The sequence below is a fragment of the Culex quinquefasciatus genome, chromosome 1 (assembly GCF_015732765.1).
Source record: "Culex quinquefasciatus strain JHB chromosome 1, VPISU_Cqui_1.0_pri_paternal, whole genome shotgun sequence".
NCBI classification, from domain to species: domain Eukaryota; kingdom Metazoa; phylum Arthropoda; class Insecta; order Diptera; family Culicidae; genus Culex; species Culex quinquefasciatus.
The window spans coordinates 17,248,260-17,269,858 of NC_051861.1; the positions used below are offsets into that span (position 1 = coordinate 17,248,260).

At 38.9% G+C, this 21,599-nt stretch overlaps 1 protein-coding gene across 4 annotated transcripts in view; it reads right to left on the reverse strand.

Moving 5' to 3' along the window:
• Positions 1-9,469: 9,469 nt before the first annotated feature.
• LOC6042423 overlaps positions 9,470-21,599 on the reverse strand; it is a 63,809-nt gene continuing 51,679 nt past the window's right edge. For all 4 annotated transcript variants that reach the window (XM_038248314.1, XM_038248313.1, XM_038248312.1 and 1 more), the window contains exons 5-9: positions 18,457-19,245; positions 12,542-12,668; positions 12,237-12,390; positions 11,452-12,171; positions 9,470-11,381 (exon numbers count right to left, since the gene is read on the reverse strand). In XM_038248314.1, coding sequence (XP_038104242.1) covers positions 10,931-11,381; positions 11,452-12,171; positions 12,237-12,390; positions 12,542-12,668; positions 18,457-19,245 — 2,241 coding nt within the window. In that variant the 3' untranslated portion in view covers positions 9,470-10,930. The remainder of the gene's footprint in view (positions 11,382-11,451; positions 12,172-12,236; positions 12,391-12,541; positions 12,669-18,456; positions 19,246-21,599) is intronic.

Consider the following 21,599-nt stretch of genomic DNA (forward strand, 5'->3'; position numbering starts at 1 on the left):
TGGGGCAAGACGACCATATGGGGCAAGAGGAACAATCGCTCGTAAGGTCAAAATTTTTACAATTTTGATTATTTCCAGTATGAGGAATTGTTGCTAGCAATGCAATTAGCTGATTCTACTACCACATAACCGCCAAAACGACGTAAACGCCACGGGGCATAAGATTGAATGAAGTTTTTTTCAGAACCTTTGTTTCCTTATAATATTTGGAAAGTACAAAATAAGGCTTGGGGTTCGTTTTAAGGCTCATTTTATCCAAAATGCTATTTTTCCTAGATCAGTAGTGTCCCTACAAATGACATGCACGTATCATAAAGTATGATTTATGTTTTGGTTATTTTTGTAGAGAGCTTTTAAAAATCTTGTTTAGGTGGGGCAAGTGTACCATCTGGATTTTTAGAATGGAAAAAATACGAATTGCTGCAGCAACATATTTTATTGTGAAAAAAATACACAAAAGTTCTTAAAAACTGATAAACAATTGTTTTAAAAAATTTCCATACGCGATATAATAATATCATGAAAATATACTATTTATCATCTAAGTTATTTTTTTTTTCGTAAAAACGGTAAATTTTTTAGTAAAATTGTATTTTTTAATCTAAAAATTAAAGAAACGTTTCAAATACATCCTAATCTGATGTATCTAAGTGATCATAGTTCAATTGTTAGTAAATTAGCATGATTTTTTCATGCATTGTTCCTCTTGCCCCAAAGGGTTGTTCGTCTTGCCCCACTAGTTGAGTAGAACGTACGAAAAATCGAAAATTTTACAATCAATTTTTTACATTAAAAAACAGAACTTTTTAAAAACTATTCTATTCTATTAAAGTCTCAGTCAAGACCTGGAATAAGATGATTCTAAAATCCTGGGCCTATATAAGCCATTTTTGTGTTTATGGAGCCAATTGTACTCCAAAATGACATTTGAGAAGGTACGCCCTTATTTAAATATTTTTTTAAATTTAAAAATTACTGTATCCCGAAGCCGTTACATCGTATTAAAAAAAGGTCAAAGCTAGCAAAACAATGCCAAAGGGCCGTTGTGGGTTTGTAAACAAAGAGTGTATCCCTTTCATGCCAGATGTAAACATCCTTTAGCGTGAACAGGACACACTTTTTGTTTACAAACCCACAACGGCCCTTTGGCATTGTTTTGCTTGAAAGACAAACTTGTAGGAAATTGGACGGGCTATCTGAAAAAAATACACTGATAGAAAAATACATGCCACTTTTACGAGATATTTAAATTTTTAAGTTTAAAAGTGCAATATTAAGGTGATGGTGATGTACCACACTGAAAAAAATATGCTATTTTCAGTTATGAGCAATGTAATTAAGCTTATATCTGTAAGCCCATAAATCCAATTGAAACGCTGTCAAAGACAAACTTGTAGGAAATTGGACGGGCTTTCTGAAAAAAAAATACACTGAAAGAAAAATACACGCCACTTTTATGAGATTTTTAAATTTTAAAGTTTAAAAGTGAAAGTTTAAGGCTATGCCACGATTTTTGTTCAATTTTTTGCGTAATTAGCCTAAAATGTGACAAAAAGACTCACGAAAATGCAGGATGGTATGTCTCTCCTAAAAAATACCTCAGACAATTTTCATAAAAGTCTCCATATTGACCATTGTCCTATGTCCATTCCTTGTAAAGATACAGCGGTTTTAAAAATAAAAATGTTGAAAAATCAGGGTTTTTAGTGGTTTTTGGCAATTTTTATATGACAGACCTGAATTTTCAGTCTCGTAAATATTTTTACCGGAAAGCTCGTCCAATTTCCCATAAGTTTGTCTTTGACAGCGTTTCAATTGGATTTATGGGCTTACAGATATAAGCTTAATTACATTGCTCATAACTGAAAATAGTATATTTTTTTTCAGTGTGGTAGAAACCTGGATAGTAAATAAGCTTACGAAAATATTAAAACGAGTCAAATTAAAAAGTTGTCGAAGACAAACTTATGTAAAATTGGACGAGCTTTCCGGTTAAAATTTTTATGAGACTGAAAAATCAAGTCTGGCATATAGAAATTGTCATAAACCACTAAAAAACCTATTTTTTCAACATTTTTATTTTTAAAATCGCTGTATCTTTACAAGCAATGGACATAGGACAATGGTCAATATGGAGACTTTTATGTAAAATTGTCTGGGGAATCGATTTCCACTGACGGTTTTCGAAAACTTTGACGTTTAGACCAATTTTCAAAAAAAAAACAGGTTAAGTAAATGATTTTTGTATTTGTTTAGGAGAGACATACCATCCTGCATTTTTCGTGAGTCTTTTTGTCACATTTTAGGCTAATTACGCAAAAAAATTTAATAAAAAAAATCGTCACATCACCTTAACTTTAACTTTTAAACTTAAAAATTTAAAATCTCATAAAAGTGTCGTGTATTTTTCTATCAGTGTATTTTTTTATTTTTTCAGAAAGCCCGTCCATTTCCTACAAGTTTGTCTTTGACCTTTTTTTGATACGACGCAACGGCTTCGGGATACAGTAATTTTTAAATTACAAAATAAAAAAAAATATTTAAATAAGGGCGTACCTTCTCAAATGTCATTTTGGAGTACAATTGGCTCCATATACACAAAAATGGCTTATATAGGCCCAGGATTACATGCCTAAAAAGTTTCATTGAAATCGGAGAGGGTCGGGTACAAAGGTGCCAGAAAAATTCCTGATTTGAGGTGGAATTGCTCAAGCTAAATAATATAGGACCATGTGATATTTCAACAAAAAAAGGCAACAACTTCAAAATTTGAGAGAGTAGCTTATAGAGCTGCTTAAATGTTCTGTCCGGTTTGTTTTATTAGTTTTCCAGCAATAATCATAGGCTCAGGTATAACAATATTAATGTTGTCTTTCTTATTTTCCATTTTTATTTGATTGCACTTGCATCGGCCTATGGGCTGCGATATACAGTGTGTGAATTTGTTTGGGGGGGTGTGTATGTAAAAAGTGTAGTTTGATTGTTATTGGTCTCTCTCTCTCTCGGCCGCTATTGTTTTCTTTTTTCCGTAGCCTATCACTGGTTGATTTAGCTAGTCTATTTCAGCCTAAGTTCGTAAGTTTGCAAGAGTACGTTTTCAAAGAAAACTTTTAGTTTTCTGTAGCATTCTCGTACTTTTTTTTATAGGGCCTATTGGCGTAAAACAGCCCCAGAGTTTAAGTTTTACTGCAATGCCTTTTTATTGTCACATGCAATTCTCCACAGCTGCACGGGAAGTCTCTTTTGTTTGAGTTCCGGTTAAATTGAGTTTTAATGACAGTTTGGCGTTTCAAAACGAGAGAAAGTTAGTTTTAAAGTATGAAGGAATATTTTACTGTGGGTGTGTGCTATGCTATTTTCTTCATGTTTTTCTTACGTATTTCCGTTTGGTACGTTTACATTTTGTCTGTTTTTTTTTGTTGTTGAGTATTTGTTTGTTCTGTTTGTTTTGTGATAATAACGGGTTCGGCTATATATGAATGAATATAAATAGTTTTGTATATGTTTTTGCATTTGATTATCGAAGCTGAAACTCGTCTGTTTCGGTATTTTTATTCTTTTTTTATGAATTTCCACAACTTTTTACACACCTGCTAAATAATGCATGCCTGGGTGTGTTGTAGAAAAAGTCTCTCTTACCCTTTCACTGGTAAAATGTTTCACTTAGCTTCCCTCCCTCGACTATTGGTCCTACGTGAATTTGTCGCACCCCGTTGTGTGCACTCGTTCTATGTTTTATTCCCACAAGCAACATGAGAAAAGGGCGGATAAGCATTTTGACAGTTCGAACAATTTTGCTATTTCTCAAGCTTCATGTAAGTTTTTCTCAAAATTTGAAGTGTTTCACAAAAGCTGGCCTCCCCAGGTAACTTTTCGGGTTTGTATCGGATTTGTAAATTAGTTCCATCTGTCAAAATGCTTATGCGCCCTTTTCAAATGTTGTTTCAGATTTTTGCTATTGAGTTGTCCTTTCAGCAATAAGCATATTTTGATGTATACTAAAATTACGAAACGTGGCAATACCTGCAGAGTGCCACAACTATTGCGACGCTTCGTCAACTTACTTATAGCTTTAAACATTGGTTATATTGCTTTTAAGTATAAAATATAATCTGTTCTATCTTTTGTTTACGCTACAACATAGCAAGTTATCATTAACTCTGCTGAAGGGATTGGTGAGCCCTTCGTTAGGCGTTCACACAGAAATTACCTAATTAAAACGATTTTCAAACATTATAAAATGTTACCTTTTTAAAAACAATCTCATCAATAATATTAGCACCACAAACGAAAAAAGAAATCTTAGCAATAAAATGTTACTTTTCCCCACTTACAAGCTAGTTACGTTCATAAAATAATAAATAAATTATTGCACAACAACACCGATGGAAAAAAATGTGATAGTTTACACTTCACGTGTACAATTAAAACTAAGTATTTTATATAAGTAATATAAAAACAATATCGTATGAAATCAATTCTGGTCGAAAAACATCATAATAAAATGTACAAATCCTACGGGATTGTTTTTTATAATTGCTACAAACTACTAATAGTACGTATATTATGTATATTGCTCGGAATGTTATAAACATTTTGCATGTCTAAATGTGTCAGTATTGCAGTCCTGTAAACAGAAATTGGAAATTCGTCATGTAATCTGATCATAATAATTACCATTACCAAACCACTACTCCTGTCAAAGAAGGTAAATATTATGAACGGTTTACAAGACGAATTCAACCAACACAACGTAATTGGGATTGGTTTGTAAACAAAGAGTGTATCCTGCTCACGTCACTAGATTTATACATTAGGAGAGAGTTTTGTTTACAAGCTCACTTTGGCCTATTCAAACTGTTTTGCTTGAACTGTACCAAAAAAATGAACGAACCAAATTAGTTGGGTTATAAGCTCCGGCAGTGAAAACAAAGTTGGTGACAGTCTGTAATAGAGGTGGGCAAAAAAAGAGCGAGCCGCTCAAAGAGCCGGTTCACTAAAAAGAGCGAAAGATCCGTGGCTCACAAAAAAAGAACCGCGGTTCTTTTTAAACTTCCGTCTTTTGAAAAATCCGGCTCGAAATTGCATGATTTTTGTTATAAATATAATTTATTGTGCTTCAAAAAAAAAAAGGTATTGAGTTTGTTTTTGAGAATTGAAAATAAAATTTAAATTTTTTTCAAAAAATCCTTTTAGCAATTACAGACTTTATTGATTAAATCAGAATGAAAAGAGTTCGCAGAACGTTTTCTCTAAATAAAATATCAGCATTAGTTCAATTCTTGCAGAAATAAACGCAATTTTAAAATTAAAAGCAATTGTTCCAACATCCTAGATTTAAGTTTGGATGCCATTCAATTACTTGAATGTATAGGTTCGAGTAGAAATCTTGACCTAGAGACCGCCAAGACCTATGATTTTAAAGGGCACCTTCTCGTTTTCAGTTTTATTTTTTTTTATCAAATTATTTGTAAAAGTTCAATGTAAAATAACTTATAAAATCATACGATTTTAGAAAACCTTTTCATCAAAATTTTGAAAAGAGCGAAAGAGCCGTTCAAAGAGCGGCTCTTTTAATGAGCGAACGAAAATGAGCGGCTCCTAAAAAGAGCGGTTTTGCCCACCTCTAGTCTGTAATGATGCTGTTTGCGTAAGCGGCCATCTAACATTGTTTTGGTTTTGTTCAGGCAAAACAATCACGATGGGCTAAAGATGAAGTGTAAACCAACAGTCGTCCCAATGACATTGTTTTGCTTGTATTGGTTTTTATTGGATTTCGATTGTTATTCTATGAGCTTGAGCGTGTAGTTGAAACTTAATTTTCAAATCAATACACTGAGAAAACGCATTTACGCATTTTTGGCAACTTGAACACAAGCTATCACTCAGTTTTCCCCAAAACCGAAACTACTCAGAAATGACTAAATGTAATTCATATCTTACAGATGCCTCATTTACTCATTTTTGAGTAGGTTCGATTTTGGCAAAAACTGAGTGATTTGAAATGATAGAGCAGAAAATTTAGTAAACGTTACAATTGATGAGAAGGTTTATATTTTATGTTTGAATTCTCAATGATGTGTTTTTATTGTTTAGCAATCAAAGTTTAAACTTGTTTTGAATGGCGTCGACAGTCAAATGGAAACCTAGTCAAATTCAACAATTCGATGCTTCTGTAATTTCTTATGCTAACTAGATAGGAATCCCAGCAAGCTTAGTTCAAGAAAGCACAGATGCATAAAAGAATGATAAGAGAAATTGATGTTTATTGATTAAAATTCATCGGTATTCATACTGAATTATTTCAGTTCAAATGACCGCAGACAAACTCACTTTTCAAGATGTTTTACTGATAGTGGTTAAAATTTTTATTTTATTACTCTTTTTTGCTTAAAATCAACATCTATGGTTTTTTTTTTGTAAAATAACGTTCAATCGGAGTTGGAGATTAAAATTTACATTTTTACGTGTCGTTCTGTGTGCAAATCGCATTGTTTTGATGTAAATTAATTTATAAAATATTTGTTTCTGGTAAATTTGGAAGCATAACCAAACATGTTAAAATTAACCATTAAACTACTTTACCAATTTTAATTGGGTTGTTATAAAGAGAGCTATCTTTTCATTTCCAAACATTCTATCTACGAAAAAAGGTCACATTTGGTATCAAACAAACAAGGCAAGGTTTGCTATGTATGTAAAACCATTTTCAATTCACTTTTACAAACTTACATGCTTAATTTCAACGACCTTTAACCTTGGCTGTCGTTTGGAAGTTTTTTTTTTTGTTTTTTTTTCTCGTTTTTTTTTACAACAACACCAATTTAGCGAATTACGCGTTGCAGTAAAATACATTCATCGTCGGTGCGCTCGACGCTGGCAATTAAAAACATCAGTCCCGGAAAAGCGATTTTGTTTAGGATTTATAAAATAATGCTCTTCTCGCCTTTAGCGTGCACAATTAGCCCCAATTGTGTGTAGTTTTTCGATAGATAATGAGCGCGCGCGCGAGCGGGTAATTTTAACTTCGGACTTAAAATAATTCACTTAAAACGGCATTTGCCTAGTGATAGGTTTATTATCGTAATTGCAGAGTTTTTTTTTCCAATTCAGGGAGTATTTTCCAGGACTCTGTTTCTTCTGCCTGTATTTGCTGATAACAAAAGTTAGGAAAACGTCAAATTGGTGATTGTTATGCTGAATTCGATGGAAATTAGTAAAATCGGCCCAAATCAGACACTTATTTTGCTTTTGCTGGCTATAAAGGAGTTGGAAAACTCTGCAAGTTCGGAAATAAATCCGTTCGACGAATGAAACAAGTGTTGTGAAATAAATTCACGTTTTTATTTCATGCAGTTGTCTGTTTACTTCTTCTTGTAAGTGATGATTTGGTGAATGATATTAGAGAAACGTTGCAGTTTAATATGTTGCGGATATTTTTTATTTTTGTTTTCTATTTAGTTTTGTTCCTTGGATTAAATCCTTATCGAATAATTTTTTCAGTGTCTAGATCCTTGCTCGATCATGTAATTGGTGTATGGTTTGAATAAATAGCTATAACTGTCATTTCATTGAAACAGGCTAGGCACATTTTCCTCTTTTTACAATATATGTGTTTTTCATTGATAGTGATGATTGTTCTCTAATCAAATATTTCCACACGATCAAAGACCACGCATTATTTTGTTTATTTTCTGTTCTTAACGGGTGATCCAGTCGTGTGCGTATTTCGGTAAATCAAGCTCGATATTTTCAATGTGCCCTAATTTTTGAAAAATGGGCAATAAAAGCGCACTGGTTGTTTATTTTCTTCTGGTTTAAGGTAAAAGGGAATGCACGAGTAACTGGGTTGGGGTTTTTGAAAAATATATTCAAAGCGACCCTGTATTTAAAAACGATTTTTTTAAAAAGAGGAATGTAAAGAGATTTGCAGGTTGGAATTGTTAAGTTTAGTCAGTAGAAACTCGAGATTAACCATCTTTGAAACAGTATGGCGCATAGCTTGTTGCGAACGATGGCTTTAACACTGGAATGATGTGGGATGATGTCAACAGTGCAGTGAAATTTACTGCTCAAGTCTTTGTGAAATTGTCATTAAGCTTATTGTCTTCATTTCTTAGTTATGGGCATTCTCTGTCCTTTTGTATGTATTAGTTGTTTTCTTCTTGTTAGGTTTTGGCCTAGTAGTAACAGATCAAGTCATTTAGGATTGTTATATTTATATTGTTTTGAATGTGTTTGAATCTGCTATAAATTACTGATCCACAGTGATTGTTGTTGTATATTATTATTGAATACATATTTGTAACCTGCTTTAGAGGGTTTCCGTATTTGTATTTGCTGTATAAAAATATAGACAAGTTTCTGTCGTATGGTCATACAGAGTTATGTTTTTTTATTGTTTAAATAGTTTTAAAATCAGTTTGAGTTGGGTCCCGTAACAAGCTGTTCTATCTGTATTTGTTGGCAAATTTGCAACTAAACAGCTAATGTATGGTTGAAAAAAAAAAATAGCGCAAAGCCATAATAAGCCTACTAAAAAAAGTACGGCTGATGGTAAATAAATTAATTCAAAACGAATACTTTCCTGACAGTGTGTCGTTATAAAACCAAAACATATGTACATCCTCGTCTAAAATCATTTAGTTTGCGATGTGCGATGAGTTGGAAAGCCATACGTCATATTTAGGTGATTTCTCCCTCAGCAAACGTCAAACCATACAAAATTGCTGCCGGATCTTTCCTGGCAAAGATCTGGCACCATTTTGTACTGATTTGACGTTTGCTGAAGGTGCCGAAATGTTTGGTTGTGTTACTGCTTGCAAAAAAAATAATTAGACTATGGCAAACAAACAAACTAGCACATTTTCGCGTTTGACAGTTTGCCAAACTCGCAAACAGAGCAACACGTATGCAGGCTGAAGGAGCTATTACACTACGGCAAACAAACAAACTCGCATTTTTTGCCAGTTTGCCTGCTTTAATCGATTGCCTGCATTTGTTCGTACAAACGCCAGCCGGCATACATTTTGCCTTGTTTGCGAGTTTGACAAATTATCAAACACGAAAAAGTGCGTGTTCGTTTGCGGTAGTGTAATGGCTCCTTGACGTTTCTGCAGACAAATAAAACTTTCGGTTTTCACTAAACTGAGTGATTTTGTATTTTGTTCTCAACCCGATTGTTTTTGCGCGATGAACACAACTACATATGGTGCTGAAATGATATTATACGGTGCAACATATTTTTTACTTAAAGAAAACAATGCAAAATCTTTTGCACTTATATAAAAAAAAACTCAAAACGTTACACGCTAAAATTGCTCTAGTTAAAATACGGATAAAATAGGTTCGGTAAAAGGTGATCAAAACAACGCGGTTTAAAAAATACAAAACCAATACCATTAAAAAAAACAGCCCCACCAAAAAGTGAATCGTGCCGAGATAAAACTCAAAATCAAAACGAGTAAAATAATGTGCAGATAAACAGTTTTTTGGTTGAATAATATAACTTTTAATAAATTATTACCGGAAGTGGTACACCGTTCCGGAAGTGTATCTTGTTACAAAAAAAAGAGCGAAGCGATAAATGAGTATAATAAATAACATACAAAAAACAAGCCAAACTAGTGTTTTTGCCCACGATTAACGATGGGTCATCCTTTGTGTTTAGATATAAATGCATTCTATACATGTAATAGTGCTCACTAAATGCAATCGAAAACGAATATTTTTCTCGTTACCCCCGCGGTGGTGGTAACTGTACAAAAACTATAAATCATATTACGAAGAAAAGATAATAACTAAGGGGCTCTTCAAGAGACTACCGATCTTCCCTATCGTTAGATAGTGCCTTCCTTAAACGCGCTGCCGATAAAGAAAAATGTATAATAAATAAATAATAAATAAACGCCAAAAAGGAGCAAAAAGTAACAAAAACAAAAGAAATGTGCGGAAATCGCTTACGCTGCTGCAGCATACAAAAATTTAACTTCATTTTTAAAAATCATTTTTGAGCGACCTTTTGTCTCTTTCTCTCCTGTTGCGCTGCGCGCCCGCGTTGCGAAGCGAACAGTATTTTGTTTCATCCTAACTAAAAACGGTATTGTTTCGCCTACAAGCCTTGCATTCCACGTTTTAAAATCGTATATAAAAGGAGCCTTTCCTCACTTTTGGTTTTCTCTCTTTCTATCTGTGTTGGCTTGGCCGTTTTTTTTTCGTCTTCGCGTTTTTAAGTTGGGTTTACTGACTTTTCGATACTCTTGTGTGTGTGTTTTTTAAGTTTCTTTCTCTAAACCAGGGAAGGTTTCCTTTAAAACAGCATTCCGCTTAAAAGTAATCAAAAATTGGTGCTTCCTCCTTATGTGGCTTTGAACCTTGATTTTGTAAGAGCCGATGGCGTGGTTGCGTTCTCCGGCGACCACGTTGGTCGCGGGGCACTTTCCCTTGACGATCCGTAACGATTTCCCTTTGGAGAATTTGTTTTACGGAGGTTTCTACTCTCTAAGCAAGGTTAGCACCGAAACTTGGCGCCAGTAGTCAAACGTGCTAATGTCGTCAAGCTGGTGCTTTGGTGGCTCCAGAGGGGATCGTCGCACGGATCTGTGGATGTGTCGATCGTTGCCTTCCCGGTGGAACTCTCTTTGTTGGAAGGACATTTCAGCGTCGGAAATGTCCCAAAAAGCTTCCGCGAAAAAATTAACGGGTTGTGTTTTTTTTTGCGCCGAACGCAAGACCCACCGCGTCGGACTCTCACGACTTTCGAGGTTAGGTGTTCAAAGCACGTGCTGCTTGTGGGAGGAAGCACGAACCGCGCAGGTTTCCAGCACTTGGGAATTTTGGACAGGGGTAGCGGGGAATGATTTAACGAACAAAACGCCTTCCGGCGACAATCAACAGTAACATTAAGGAAAAAGGATAACAACACACCTTCTTACAGGCCGCCGCCGAACTGTTGTTGCAGCTGCTGGTGCAGGTTTGCCGGGCCGTGACAGTTGACCGGCGAGGAGTCGGCCGAGCTACCACTGGAGCTACTTGTGGTGCACGACGGCGAAGGCGACTGGGGAAGCGACAGCGACGAGGACGAGGACAGGTCCTGCAAGTGGCCAACGTTGTACAGCCGACGGTGGACGTCGGAGGTCGGCGGAGATTGTTGTTGCTGCTGCTGCGACTGGGACATGTGATGGTGGTACAGCATTTGCTGCTGCCGACGGTGAAGGCCGCTGGAATCGATGCTGGCCGGTGGAGACTGTTGCTGTGGCTGTTGCTGCTGCGGTCCCACGCCGACAATGGTCGTCGATTTGGAGTTGCGCGTCAACGGCTTGTGGTTCTGGAGCGAAGCGTCCCGGTTGTGCTGGAACTGCCAGCACGAGCGACAGAAGTATCTGTGTCAAAAGAGGACATTTCAAGTTAGGAAAAGATAAAACGGAGAATAGCGTTTAAAAACCAACTCACCTAAAGCACACAATCTCCCGGCAAAAGTATGGTCCGTGTTGTACGCCGCACATCGAGCACAGCGAGTCCTCGAGGTACGGATCTACCTGCAGCTTCTTGGTGAACTTTGCCGTCTTGATCTCGATAAACGCGGCCACCACGGCCTTCATGTACGAGCGCGAATTGTTGAACGTGACCCGAGCCGACCCCAGCGGGTACTTGTACTTGTCCGTGTCGATGCCAACGTACACAACCCCATCGAACAGGTCGTTCATGATCTTGGCAAGTCCCTCGGCCGTCAGCTGACCGTGCAGTGCTCCGACGAAAACGGTCTTCGTGGGGTCCAGCTTCTGGGAGGTCGACTTGACGTAGTTCGAGTCGGCAATGTTCCACGGAATCACCTCGACGTCCTTGGACTTGATGCGCTTCGAGGAGATTTTGAAGTTGATCCGGGCTCCCGCCATCGACACCGACTGGTGCTGCTTGTTGACCAGAGCCTGCTGGCCCGGCGAGAGCGGAACCAACTGCATGTCATCGTTGCAACTGCCGTTACCGCTGGCCATCATTCCGGAGTTGTTGTTGTTGTTGTTGCCACCCCTACTGCTAGAACCGCCGTAGCCGTTCGCGTCCGAATAAGTGCAGGCCTGCAGCAGCGCCTTGACCTGTTTGTCCGATTCAAAGATGATGTACACGTAGCCTTTCGGCTGTGTCGCCTGTTGTTCCTTGCCTGGCCATTCGACCCTAAACGACAAACAAACACCAAAATAAATTTCCCAACATTTGATCAAACCTAAACAAAATCCTACTTGATGGAACCGAATGGCTTGAAGATCTGCACCAGCGATTGCTCGCTTATGTCCCAGGGCATGCCGCCGAGGAAGATCTTCGACGAGTAGGTCACCAACCGGTGGGACCGGGGCGGAAGGACACCGCTCCACGTGCACGTCGCATCGTAATGAGCTGTAAAACGAAGAAGGGGTTTCAGACTCTCTCTTTCTCTCTCTCCATCACAGGAAATTGAATCAACGACGTGATGCTTGCTTGGTCCTTTTGCGGTGGCGGTCAAAAGGAGTAGGCAGTAGGCAAGAAATAAAAGGCGGAAATGAATTACCAGCTGATGAACGGTGAAATCGTGCAATCCGGTCGAGATTGATATCGTTGCCGCTGCCGCCGCCGCCCCCTCCGTTGCTGCTGCCCGACGACGACGGGGGTGAGTTATGCGAGGGCCAGCTCTTGAGCTGCAGGAATAGGTTGGGAATGGGTTATTGGAAATGAGTTACTAACAATGTTCTAAAAATCATACTATTTAATTGCAATATTCAATACATCAAGTATTGTAATCAGAACAATCTATTTTTGCCTTCCTCACCTTACTGAGGAAAGGCTATAAAATCACTCGAACAACGAAATTCTTAATTTGACCTCCTAGACCCACCTTCACGTATACATACTCAAAATCAAATTCTAAGCAAATGTCTGTGTGTGTGGTGGGATGTTGATAACAAAAATGCACTGGGTTATCTCGGCACTGGCTGAATCGATTTTGTCCGTTTTGCCCTCATTCGGTCCGTCTTGGGGTCCCATAAGTCGCTATTGAAAATTATAAAGCTTTGTTAAGTACTTCAAAAGTTATGCTAAAAAACGATTTTAACAAAAGTCCGTAAAATTGTAAAAAGGGTGTTTTTTTGTAAGAAACCCCGTCATGTTATACATTTTCAGAAAGCAATTCAAAAGGATTTTTCAGCGAGTTCAAAATATTAAAGATCTGACGACCCTATCAAAAGTTATAAGCACTTAAGTGTTATTTATGAACTTTTTTGAGGCCGGATCTCATATATTTCGATGAAAACTTTGTCCGGATCTATCATGCGACTTGTTAATGACAAGTTGTCATTGGATAGGTAATCAAAAGACCTTTCGAACGAGTTCAAAAGATTGAAGATCTGACAACCCTATCAAAAGTTATAAGCACAAATATGCCCTGAATTATAAAGATCTGACCACCCAATCCGCCCTTTTGTATCTATTTTTGATAGCACTACCCACTAAATGTGAGGAAGGCACCAACCACCAAAGGGTGGATTAAGTAACATTTTTAAATTATTATGTGATATACATTTTAATTTCTAATCGAAAAGTATTCTCGCATGTTTTGAAACAGATCCAACAAATTTGAGCTTGATCATATAATTAATCTTGTTCTTTTTTGTGCATAGCTGGGAGGAAATGCCCATAAATAATCACACTTCGACGCTGTCGTGCTATCATGTCGTACGTTGCTTTTTGACGTTCCGAGATAAACGCGTTTTAATGTTTGACCTTTAATAAACAAAAACTAGAGCACGCAATGTAAACAATAACAAACACGTTTTGTATTTTTATTTTTTAAATCGTAGTATCTGCATAAGGACTGGGCTTAGAACAATGTTCAATATGGAGACTTTTAATTAAAATTGTCTAGAGAATCGTGTGCATTTGGCTTTTTAAAATTGTATCGTTTAGAACACTTCTGGAGTTTTTTTTTTTTGAAAAGGTCCAATAAACCAAATTTTCAATTCAATTCAATTCTGTTTATTTCTTTAGTTATCGTTTAACAATAGTTTTTATAGGTGCAGTACAGAGTTTTGGGGGATGCTTACAGCTGTGACTAATACATTTATCTCAATGGATGGAAATAAAGTATGTTGAAAAACGAAACGGAAAACAGGAAAACACTCGCAAAAAAACTGTTGCTATTTTTTTCCTTTTTTTCTTGTGAGTTCAATTCAATTCTGTTTATTTCTTTAGTTATCGTTAACAATAGTTTTTATAGGTGCACTGCCGTTCTACGCATAATTGTCCCATGTTCAAAAAAGTGCAACTGAGAAAAACGCGATTGAAATTTTTCAACCGATTTTTGTGTTTCTACGCATAATTGTCCCGTGGGTATATATTCGCCCTATGTGTCCCTAATCACCCCAGTTAGCAGTTTATCACCCTTATTTGTGATTTTATTGCTATAAAACAGGTAAACAAGACATAATGCTTAGTAAAACTAATGATTCCGTGTAAGAAAATACTTGGTGGGACAATTATGCGTAGAAGTTCAACGATGGGACAAACAGACTTGGTGTTGTTTTTAATGAGTTTCCGAACAAAGTACCAGATTTTATGTGTTTTTCTTAAAGTACACATCAAACTAAACTTAAAAATGTCATAAAGTCAAAATCGTCCAAAACTGACATGGGACAATTATGCGTAGAACGGCAGTGCAGTACAGAGAACCAAATTTTCAGTTTTTGACTTTTGGGTGTTTTTTACCCCTGACTCAAGGCGGTTTCAAAAACACTGAAAAAGCAAAAACTGGAAATTTGGTTTATTGGACCTTTTCAAACAAAACTCCAGACTTAAAAACAGTTTCAAGATTTTTTTGTTTTGTTTAAGGGGAGTTGCTAAATATGTTATGGCAGTGGCGTGTATTTTTCTTTCAGTGTATTTTTGCAGAAAGCTCGTTTAATTTCGTACATATCTAGATTTTTAAGCGAAGATGTCCTTATGAAAGGTTCACTCCCGAAATGTCAAATTGCACAGCGGTACCAACATTAGACCAAAAAGTGTGGCACTCTTAAAATATTTTAATTTTGTTTTATTTGATTTTAATGTTTAATACCAATAAAAGTTATGATTGTATTGATGAGTGGATTGTGAGCAATAAAAATTCTCCCTGTTTTACTTCGTCTTTTAAAATTTTGCAACTAAATATACGTAGTATGAACAATCTTTCCAAATTCGACTCTTTAAAAGAAATTCTTCAAAGATGTGATCAACGTGTTGATGTCGTGGTCTTGGGCGAGACCTGGGTGCAGAATGATCGAGCCTGTTTATTCAACATTGATGGGTACAAATCCATATTTTCCTGCCGGAGTGAACCGAATGGGGGACTTGCAGTTTTCTACCGACATGACCTTGACCTTGATGAGTGCTGTAATTCAATTCAGGACGGCATGCACCACATTCATCTTCGACTGCGCCGAGGGAAGCCGCTTGATCTGCATGCAATCTATCGACCACCAAGTTTTGAGGCAACGAGATTCATTTCTGAGATCGAGCGCATTTTGTGCTGTAACAAAAATGGACATGACTGCGTAATTGTGGGTGATATGAATGTCGCGGTCAACCAACAGACTGTGCACACCGTGAAGGAGTACGTGCAAGTCTTGCAGTCTTACAACACTCACGTCACGAACAATGTTGTTACGCGGCCGGCTAGTTCAAATGTGTTGGATCACGTTATCTGCTCGGGATCTCTTCTCGACAAAGTGATGAACGAAACAATCTATCATGATTTGAGCGACCACTGTCTGGTAGTATCGTCATTCAACCTAGCATCCGGTACCGAGAGGATAACGCTGCAGAAAGCCATCATCGACCATAGGCGCCTGAATGAACTGTTTCACGAGTTTATGGTAGGGTTGCCGCGGGAATTGTCTGCTGAGGAGAAATTAACTGCAGTTGTTGCTAACTACAACACCATAGTAAGGCAATGCACAAAAACAGTAACGGCTCAGGCTAAAACTAAAGGTCATTGTCCCTGGATGACTTTTGATCTGTGGACGATCATACGCTGGAAGGAGAATCTTCTGAAAAGGCGACGGAAACACCCCCACGATCAGGAAGTAGCTGACATGTTGGCTCACGTGTCGCAGATGCTCCAGACTAAGAAGGATCAGAGCAAGAGAGAGTATTACCACCAGATGCTCTCAAAATGCAGTCAAAAGGCTAGTTGGAAGGTCATCGGAGATGTCCTGGGGAAAAAAGGAACGTCTGATAAACCCACTGCTGTCTACGTGAATGGAGGAGGAATTACCACAGATATGAATACAGTCTGCAATGTCTTCAATGAATTCTTCTGCAATGTTGATCATGATCTCGCAAACGCCATTCCGAGCGATCGAGCCATCAGTCGCTTTGGCACTCTGACCTCCCAGCCCCGCTCTATGGTCCTCACCCCCGCATCATACAACGAAGTTGTCGTGCTAATCAACCAGTTAGACGCGAAGAAGTGTGCAGGTCCTGATAACATTCCCGCGTCTTTCGTGAAAACGCATTTCGAATTATTTGCTCGACTACTGGTGGACACTTTCAACGAAATCATTCAAACTGGCCAGTATCCTGAGTGTTTGAAGGTTGCTCGTGTGGTACCTATCCACAAAGCAGGTGACAAGAAGGACGTTAACAACTATCGGCCCATTTCGACTCTCTCAGTACTGGACAAACTGATCGAGAAATTGATTGTCTGCCGGATAATGAAATATGCGATCCGTCGGAAGGTCCTCTACACTCACCAGTATGGCTTCAGAACAGGTTCGAGTACATTGACAGCTACAAGTGATCTTGTTGAGGAAATTTACTCCACATTGACTCCAAGATGTTGGCTGCGACGCTCTTCATCGATCTCAAGAAAGCGTTCGACACGATCGACCATGAACTGCTAGCACTCAAACTGGAGTTTTATGGTATTAGAGGAACACCGCTGGCGTTAATCAAAAGCTACTTACGAGTAAGATTGCAGTATGTTTCCATTGGGGAGCACACCAGTGAACGACGTCCCATCAGTATTGGAGTTCCCCAGGGGAGCAATCTGGGCCCGCTGCTGTTCTTGTTGTTTATAAACGACATTAGTAAGCTGAAACTTAACGGGAAAACGCGGCTCTTTGCTGACGACACGTCGGTATTTTACCGAGGAAAGGACTGTGCTGAACTGCAACACAAGATTGCAGAAGACATCAGTTTGCTCAACGCGTACTTCAGGTCGAATGTGCTGTCCCTGAACCTAGGGAAGACTAAGTTCATGATCTTCCACACACCAAGGCGAACAATTCCTGACCACCCACCTTTGACTGTTGATGGGCAAACGATTGAAGAAGTCTTCAGTTACCCGTTCCTTGGTCTAATTCTTGACAGCACCATGGGGTGGAAACCTCATATAACTGCCCTTAAAAGCAAGCTAAGCTCACTTTGTGGAATCTTCTGGAGAATTGCTGCGTTTATTCCATACCCACAAATGAAGATGCTGTACTTTTCCCTGGTACACTCACGAATCCAGTACCTGATTGCCAACTGGGGCTCAGCATGCAAAACCGATCTGCGTGGCCTTCAAGTTCTTCAAAACCGCTGCTTGAAGATCATCTCGCGGAAACCAGCATTATTCCCCACCACTGACCTGTACTCGGACATGACGGATTCGGTGCTGCCATTGAAAGCACTGTACGAGCTTCAAACGACGGTGCAAATTCGCAAATACTCAACGGATGCTACCCAGCACCACAACTTCAAGCTACAAGTCAGAGTCTCGTCTCGGACCACCCGCCAACAAGGAGAGTTTGTTCTGGATCGGCCATACAGCGAGTTTGGAAGGAAAAAATTTACCTATTTTGGAGGCAAACTGTACAACGCTCTATCCCGTGAATGCAAACAATCACCAACCCTGGCTGCCTTCAAGCGTCGTTTGACGATCATCATCAAGCAGAATATCCACCAATATGTTTGATACACCACTTATGCCTCTGTTTACGTTTCGTTTCATGCCACCGCCGCCCACCGCCGCCCACCGCCGCCCACCGCCGCCCACCGCCACCCAACGTCGCCCATCGCCCACCGCCCAACGCCCATCGCCACCCATCGCCACCCCTCACCATCACACGCCACTAACTTGAACAAACCAAGCTGTCCCGTAACAAAAAAAATGTATCTTAAAAAATCCTAAATAGTTGTTAAGTAGTTAAGCACTGCCTTAAAGGAGCTCTGGCTCACTGGCACGTGCTGCAGTATTAATGAAAAATGTAAAGATCGATGAAAAGATGAGAGGGCATGTAGCCCTACTCCATAAAAAAAGAAATAATCAGAATATCAGAATATGAAAAATAAGACAAACCGAGCCTAACTCCGAATGGAGTAGGTGAATGTTCCAACTTCCAGTTGGATGTGCGTAATTCGGTCTTTATAAAAAAAAAAAAAAAAAAAAAAAAATTGATAACAAGCATTTACCTGCGAACCCCCGTAGCTGGGCATCAGCTGGTTGAACTGTTGATACTGCTGCTGCAGTTGGTACTGCGATTGCTGCAGCAGCCGCAGAGTGTTGAGCGCTTGCAGATTCTGTAGCCGCTCGTAGTCATTGCTGGAGAAGCCACAGCCTCCGCCGCCACCACCATTGCTGCTGCCCTGGCCAACAACGCCACCGCCACTGCAGTTCCCGTTGGCACCGTAGGAAGATCCACCTCCTCCTCCTCCCTGTTGGTAAAACGAGTTCAAACTCGACGACCCCGAAGTCGACGGCGACTGTTGCGTCTGGCCGTAATGGGAGGAGCCGTTCGAGCCACCTCCATTCGAGCTGTTGTAGTGACCATTTTGTTGCTGCTGCTGCTGCTGCTGCTGGCTGATGGTGAGATAACTGATCATGTCCAAAATGTTGGTGCTATCGAAATTGGCCAGCAGGCTGGCATCGTTGTCGGCCGGTGAATTGGAACGTGACAGCGACGATGACTGATTGGTGGTGCTGCTGGTGCTGAAGAGAGAGGACGAGCTGGTCGGTTCGTAGCCGTTGTGATTCAGGTCGCTGATCGTTGGCTGCTGTTGGCTGCCACGGAAATATCTCGCGCAAAGTGCCGCCGCCGTGGTGGAAGACGAAGAGCTTGGGGAGGTCGGTAGCGGCGAGCAGTCGTAACTGGTGGCCATATTGCGCTGCAGCAGCTTCAACGTCTCCGACGTGAGGTTGCTTGTGCCATTGCTGTTGGTGTTGTTGCCATTGGAGGACAAACCGCCGAGGTCGCTGTCGAACTGGGAAATTGAAGAACATGAAGAAGGGGTCAAACATTAGGACAAGTGTCTATAAATAAAGCAATCTTCGGCGGAAGCAACAGTCCACCCAATCCAGAACGAAAACTATTGCCAGCAGCACCTTGGCCCTGGACAGATGCCAGCCCCCCAAAAAAGAAGCGCCTAAAACTTTTTTTTTATCCCCCAGCAAAAACGGTTGCCAAAACGGTTGGCGAACCGCTCGGATAGGGCACTTTTTAATCACCTTTCCGTTCTTTTCAATTGACTTCCCATTTTCTCTGTCTGTACCCTGCTATCCCAAAAGTGGCACTTTTAATTGACTTGTAGAATGTGTGAGCGCAGGATGGCGGCGTACAAAAAGCAAAAAGATGTTTGCTCGAACCCTCTCAGCTCAACCCACCCCGGAAAGACGTTCATCCGGAAAATTGTGCTTCCGAAAATATCGAAGGACAAACTTGTTATTGCATTGATCTGTGATGATTGATAATATTTAATGCTTTATTTTTTTTATGTCTTATAGGCATAACGCCGTGTTTCGAAATCCGGAACATTTAATTTTTGTTATAGTTGGCAAACAATCTTGTAATAATTGTATAGGAATTTTCAAGATTGACCATAAAAAGTAAATTTTAAGAAAATACATGTGTGTCCTTTCTAACAAGTTTTGATCAGAATTTAAAAGTTAAAATTACTTGTTGTGTTTCGAACCTCGGACACCCCGGGCAGGTGGGAATAACAAAACGGAGATCAGGCAAGTGCTGTTCAAATACAGTAGTTGTTCGGTAACTGGGCGTTGTTTAACTGGGCTGCTTTTTAACTGGGCGCTCGATAACTGGGCCGTAGCCAGGGATGCCACATGATTTTTTAAAATGTCTGTGAAAAAGTCTGTGTATGTCTGTGTCTTTGTCTAAAATTCAAATAAATCAATTTACAGTCATAGAAATCTATCAAAAATTGTGTTTTTAAGCATTCGAAGACTAACGAAATAAGTTTCGATTGATATTTTAACAAAATAACAATTTAATGAAGTTTTTAAAAAGTCTGTGTACCTCAAAAAATGTCTGACACGAGCTCAAATGTCTGTGAAACACAGACAAATCTGTGTATCTGGCATCCCTGGCCGTAGCCCAGTTAAAAAGCAGACAAACGTCAAAAAACCAAAACAAACCGAAATCACCGAGGGGTAAATGGATGCAAAATTATGGTCAACAAATAAAATATCTTTTTTCAAAATTTTATGTAATTTCAAGTCATAATTAAAGAAATATGAAAAGTAATCATTGTAAACAAATTTGAGTAACTTTTATTTTTATATTTCAACAAATAAATATTATGCATCGGTAGTCCCCTCGTTATTTTTCGTTCAGTTCAGTAAGCGAACAGCATTCGATGACTGGGCTACGTTCTCAGCCCAGTTACCGAACAACTACTGTATCTGATTTTGTTACAGAGACTATTGATTATGAGAAGAACAAATAATAGACACATTCCGCCGTGACGTTGCAACGCTTTGACTTTTCTTTTTTTAGTATTTCGGCTGTAACTCAAAAAATACATAAAAAAGGTATATATGTTATTACAGATTCGGAAAGGGCATTAAATTTCCTATAAGAAGCAGTGTTGAAACATTATTTTAGGTAAATATTCTATTTTTGAGAGGGGAATATGTAGCGTGACGTTGCAACGCGTGACTTTTTCTCAATCCTGACCCAATTTATGTTTTGCCATTAACTCTGCTCTGTTAAACGGCAAATTTTGAGTTCTCCTTCCATTTTTAATGTAAAATTGACCAACAAATCGAATGCAATCATTAGTTTTACGAAAAAATCAAACCTCGATTTTTAAAGACCACTTACATTTCGTGACGTTGCAACGCTTTGTTTTTGAAAACAGGGGTTTTTGTTGCGTTGCAACGTCACGAAATTTTAGTTTCAAAATAAATCATAGTTTTTGTTAGTTTGAACAACTTTAGGTTAAGATTTTATTATAAGACATTAATACACAGTACAAGGACATGTGAATTGACTGGCCCGCCCATGTAAGACCCCCCCCCCCCTCCCCCTATATCGCTTTCACAGTAGCAGTACGATTTACACAGTTTTACAATGCGTTTCAAAGTAAAAATAAATATTTGTATTATTCCATTATCACGAAGGACCCCCCTCTCCTCTCCTCTATCCATGTAATGGGACGTCCATACGTAACGGGGTAATATCAAGGGGGGGGGGGTCCAAGATTTATACAAAAAAATGTATCGGAAATGTATTCCCAGGGGGTGGAGGGGGTCTAAAAATAAAAATGTTTTGTTACGTAATGCAAGAACGCTCCCTTAATATTTTTTAATGGTTTTGAGC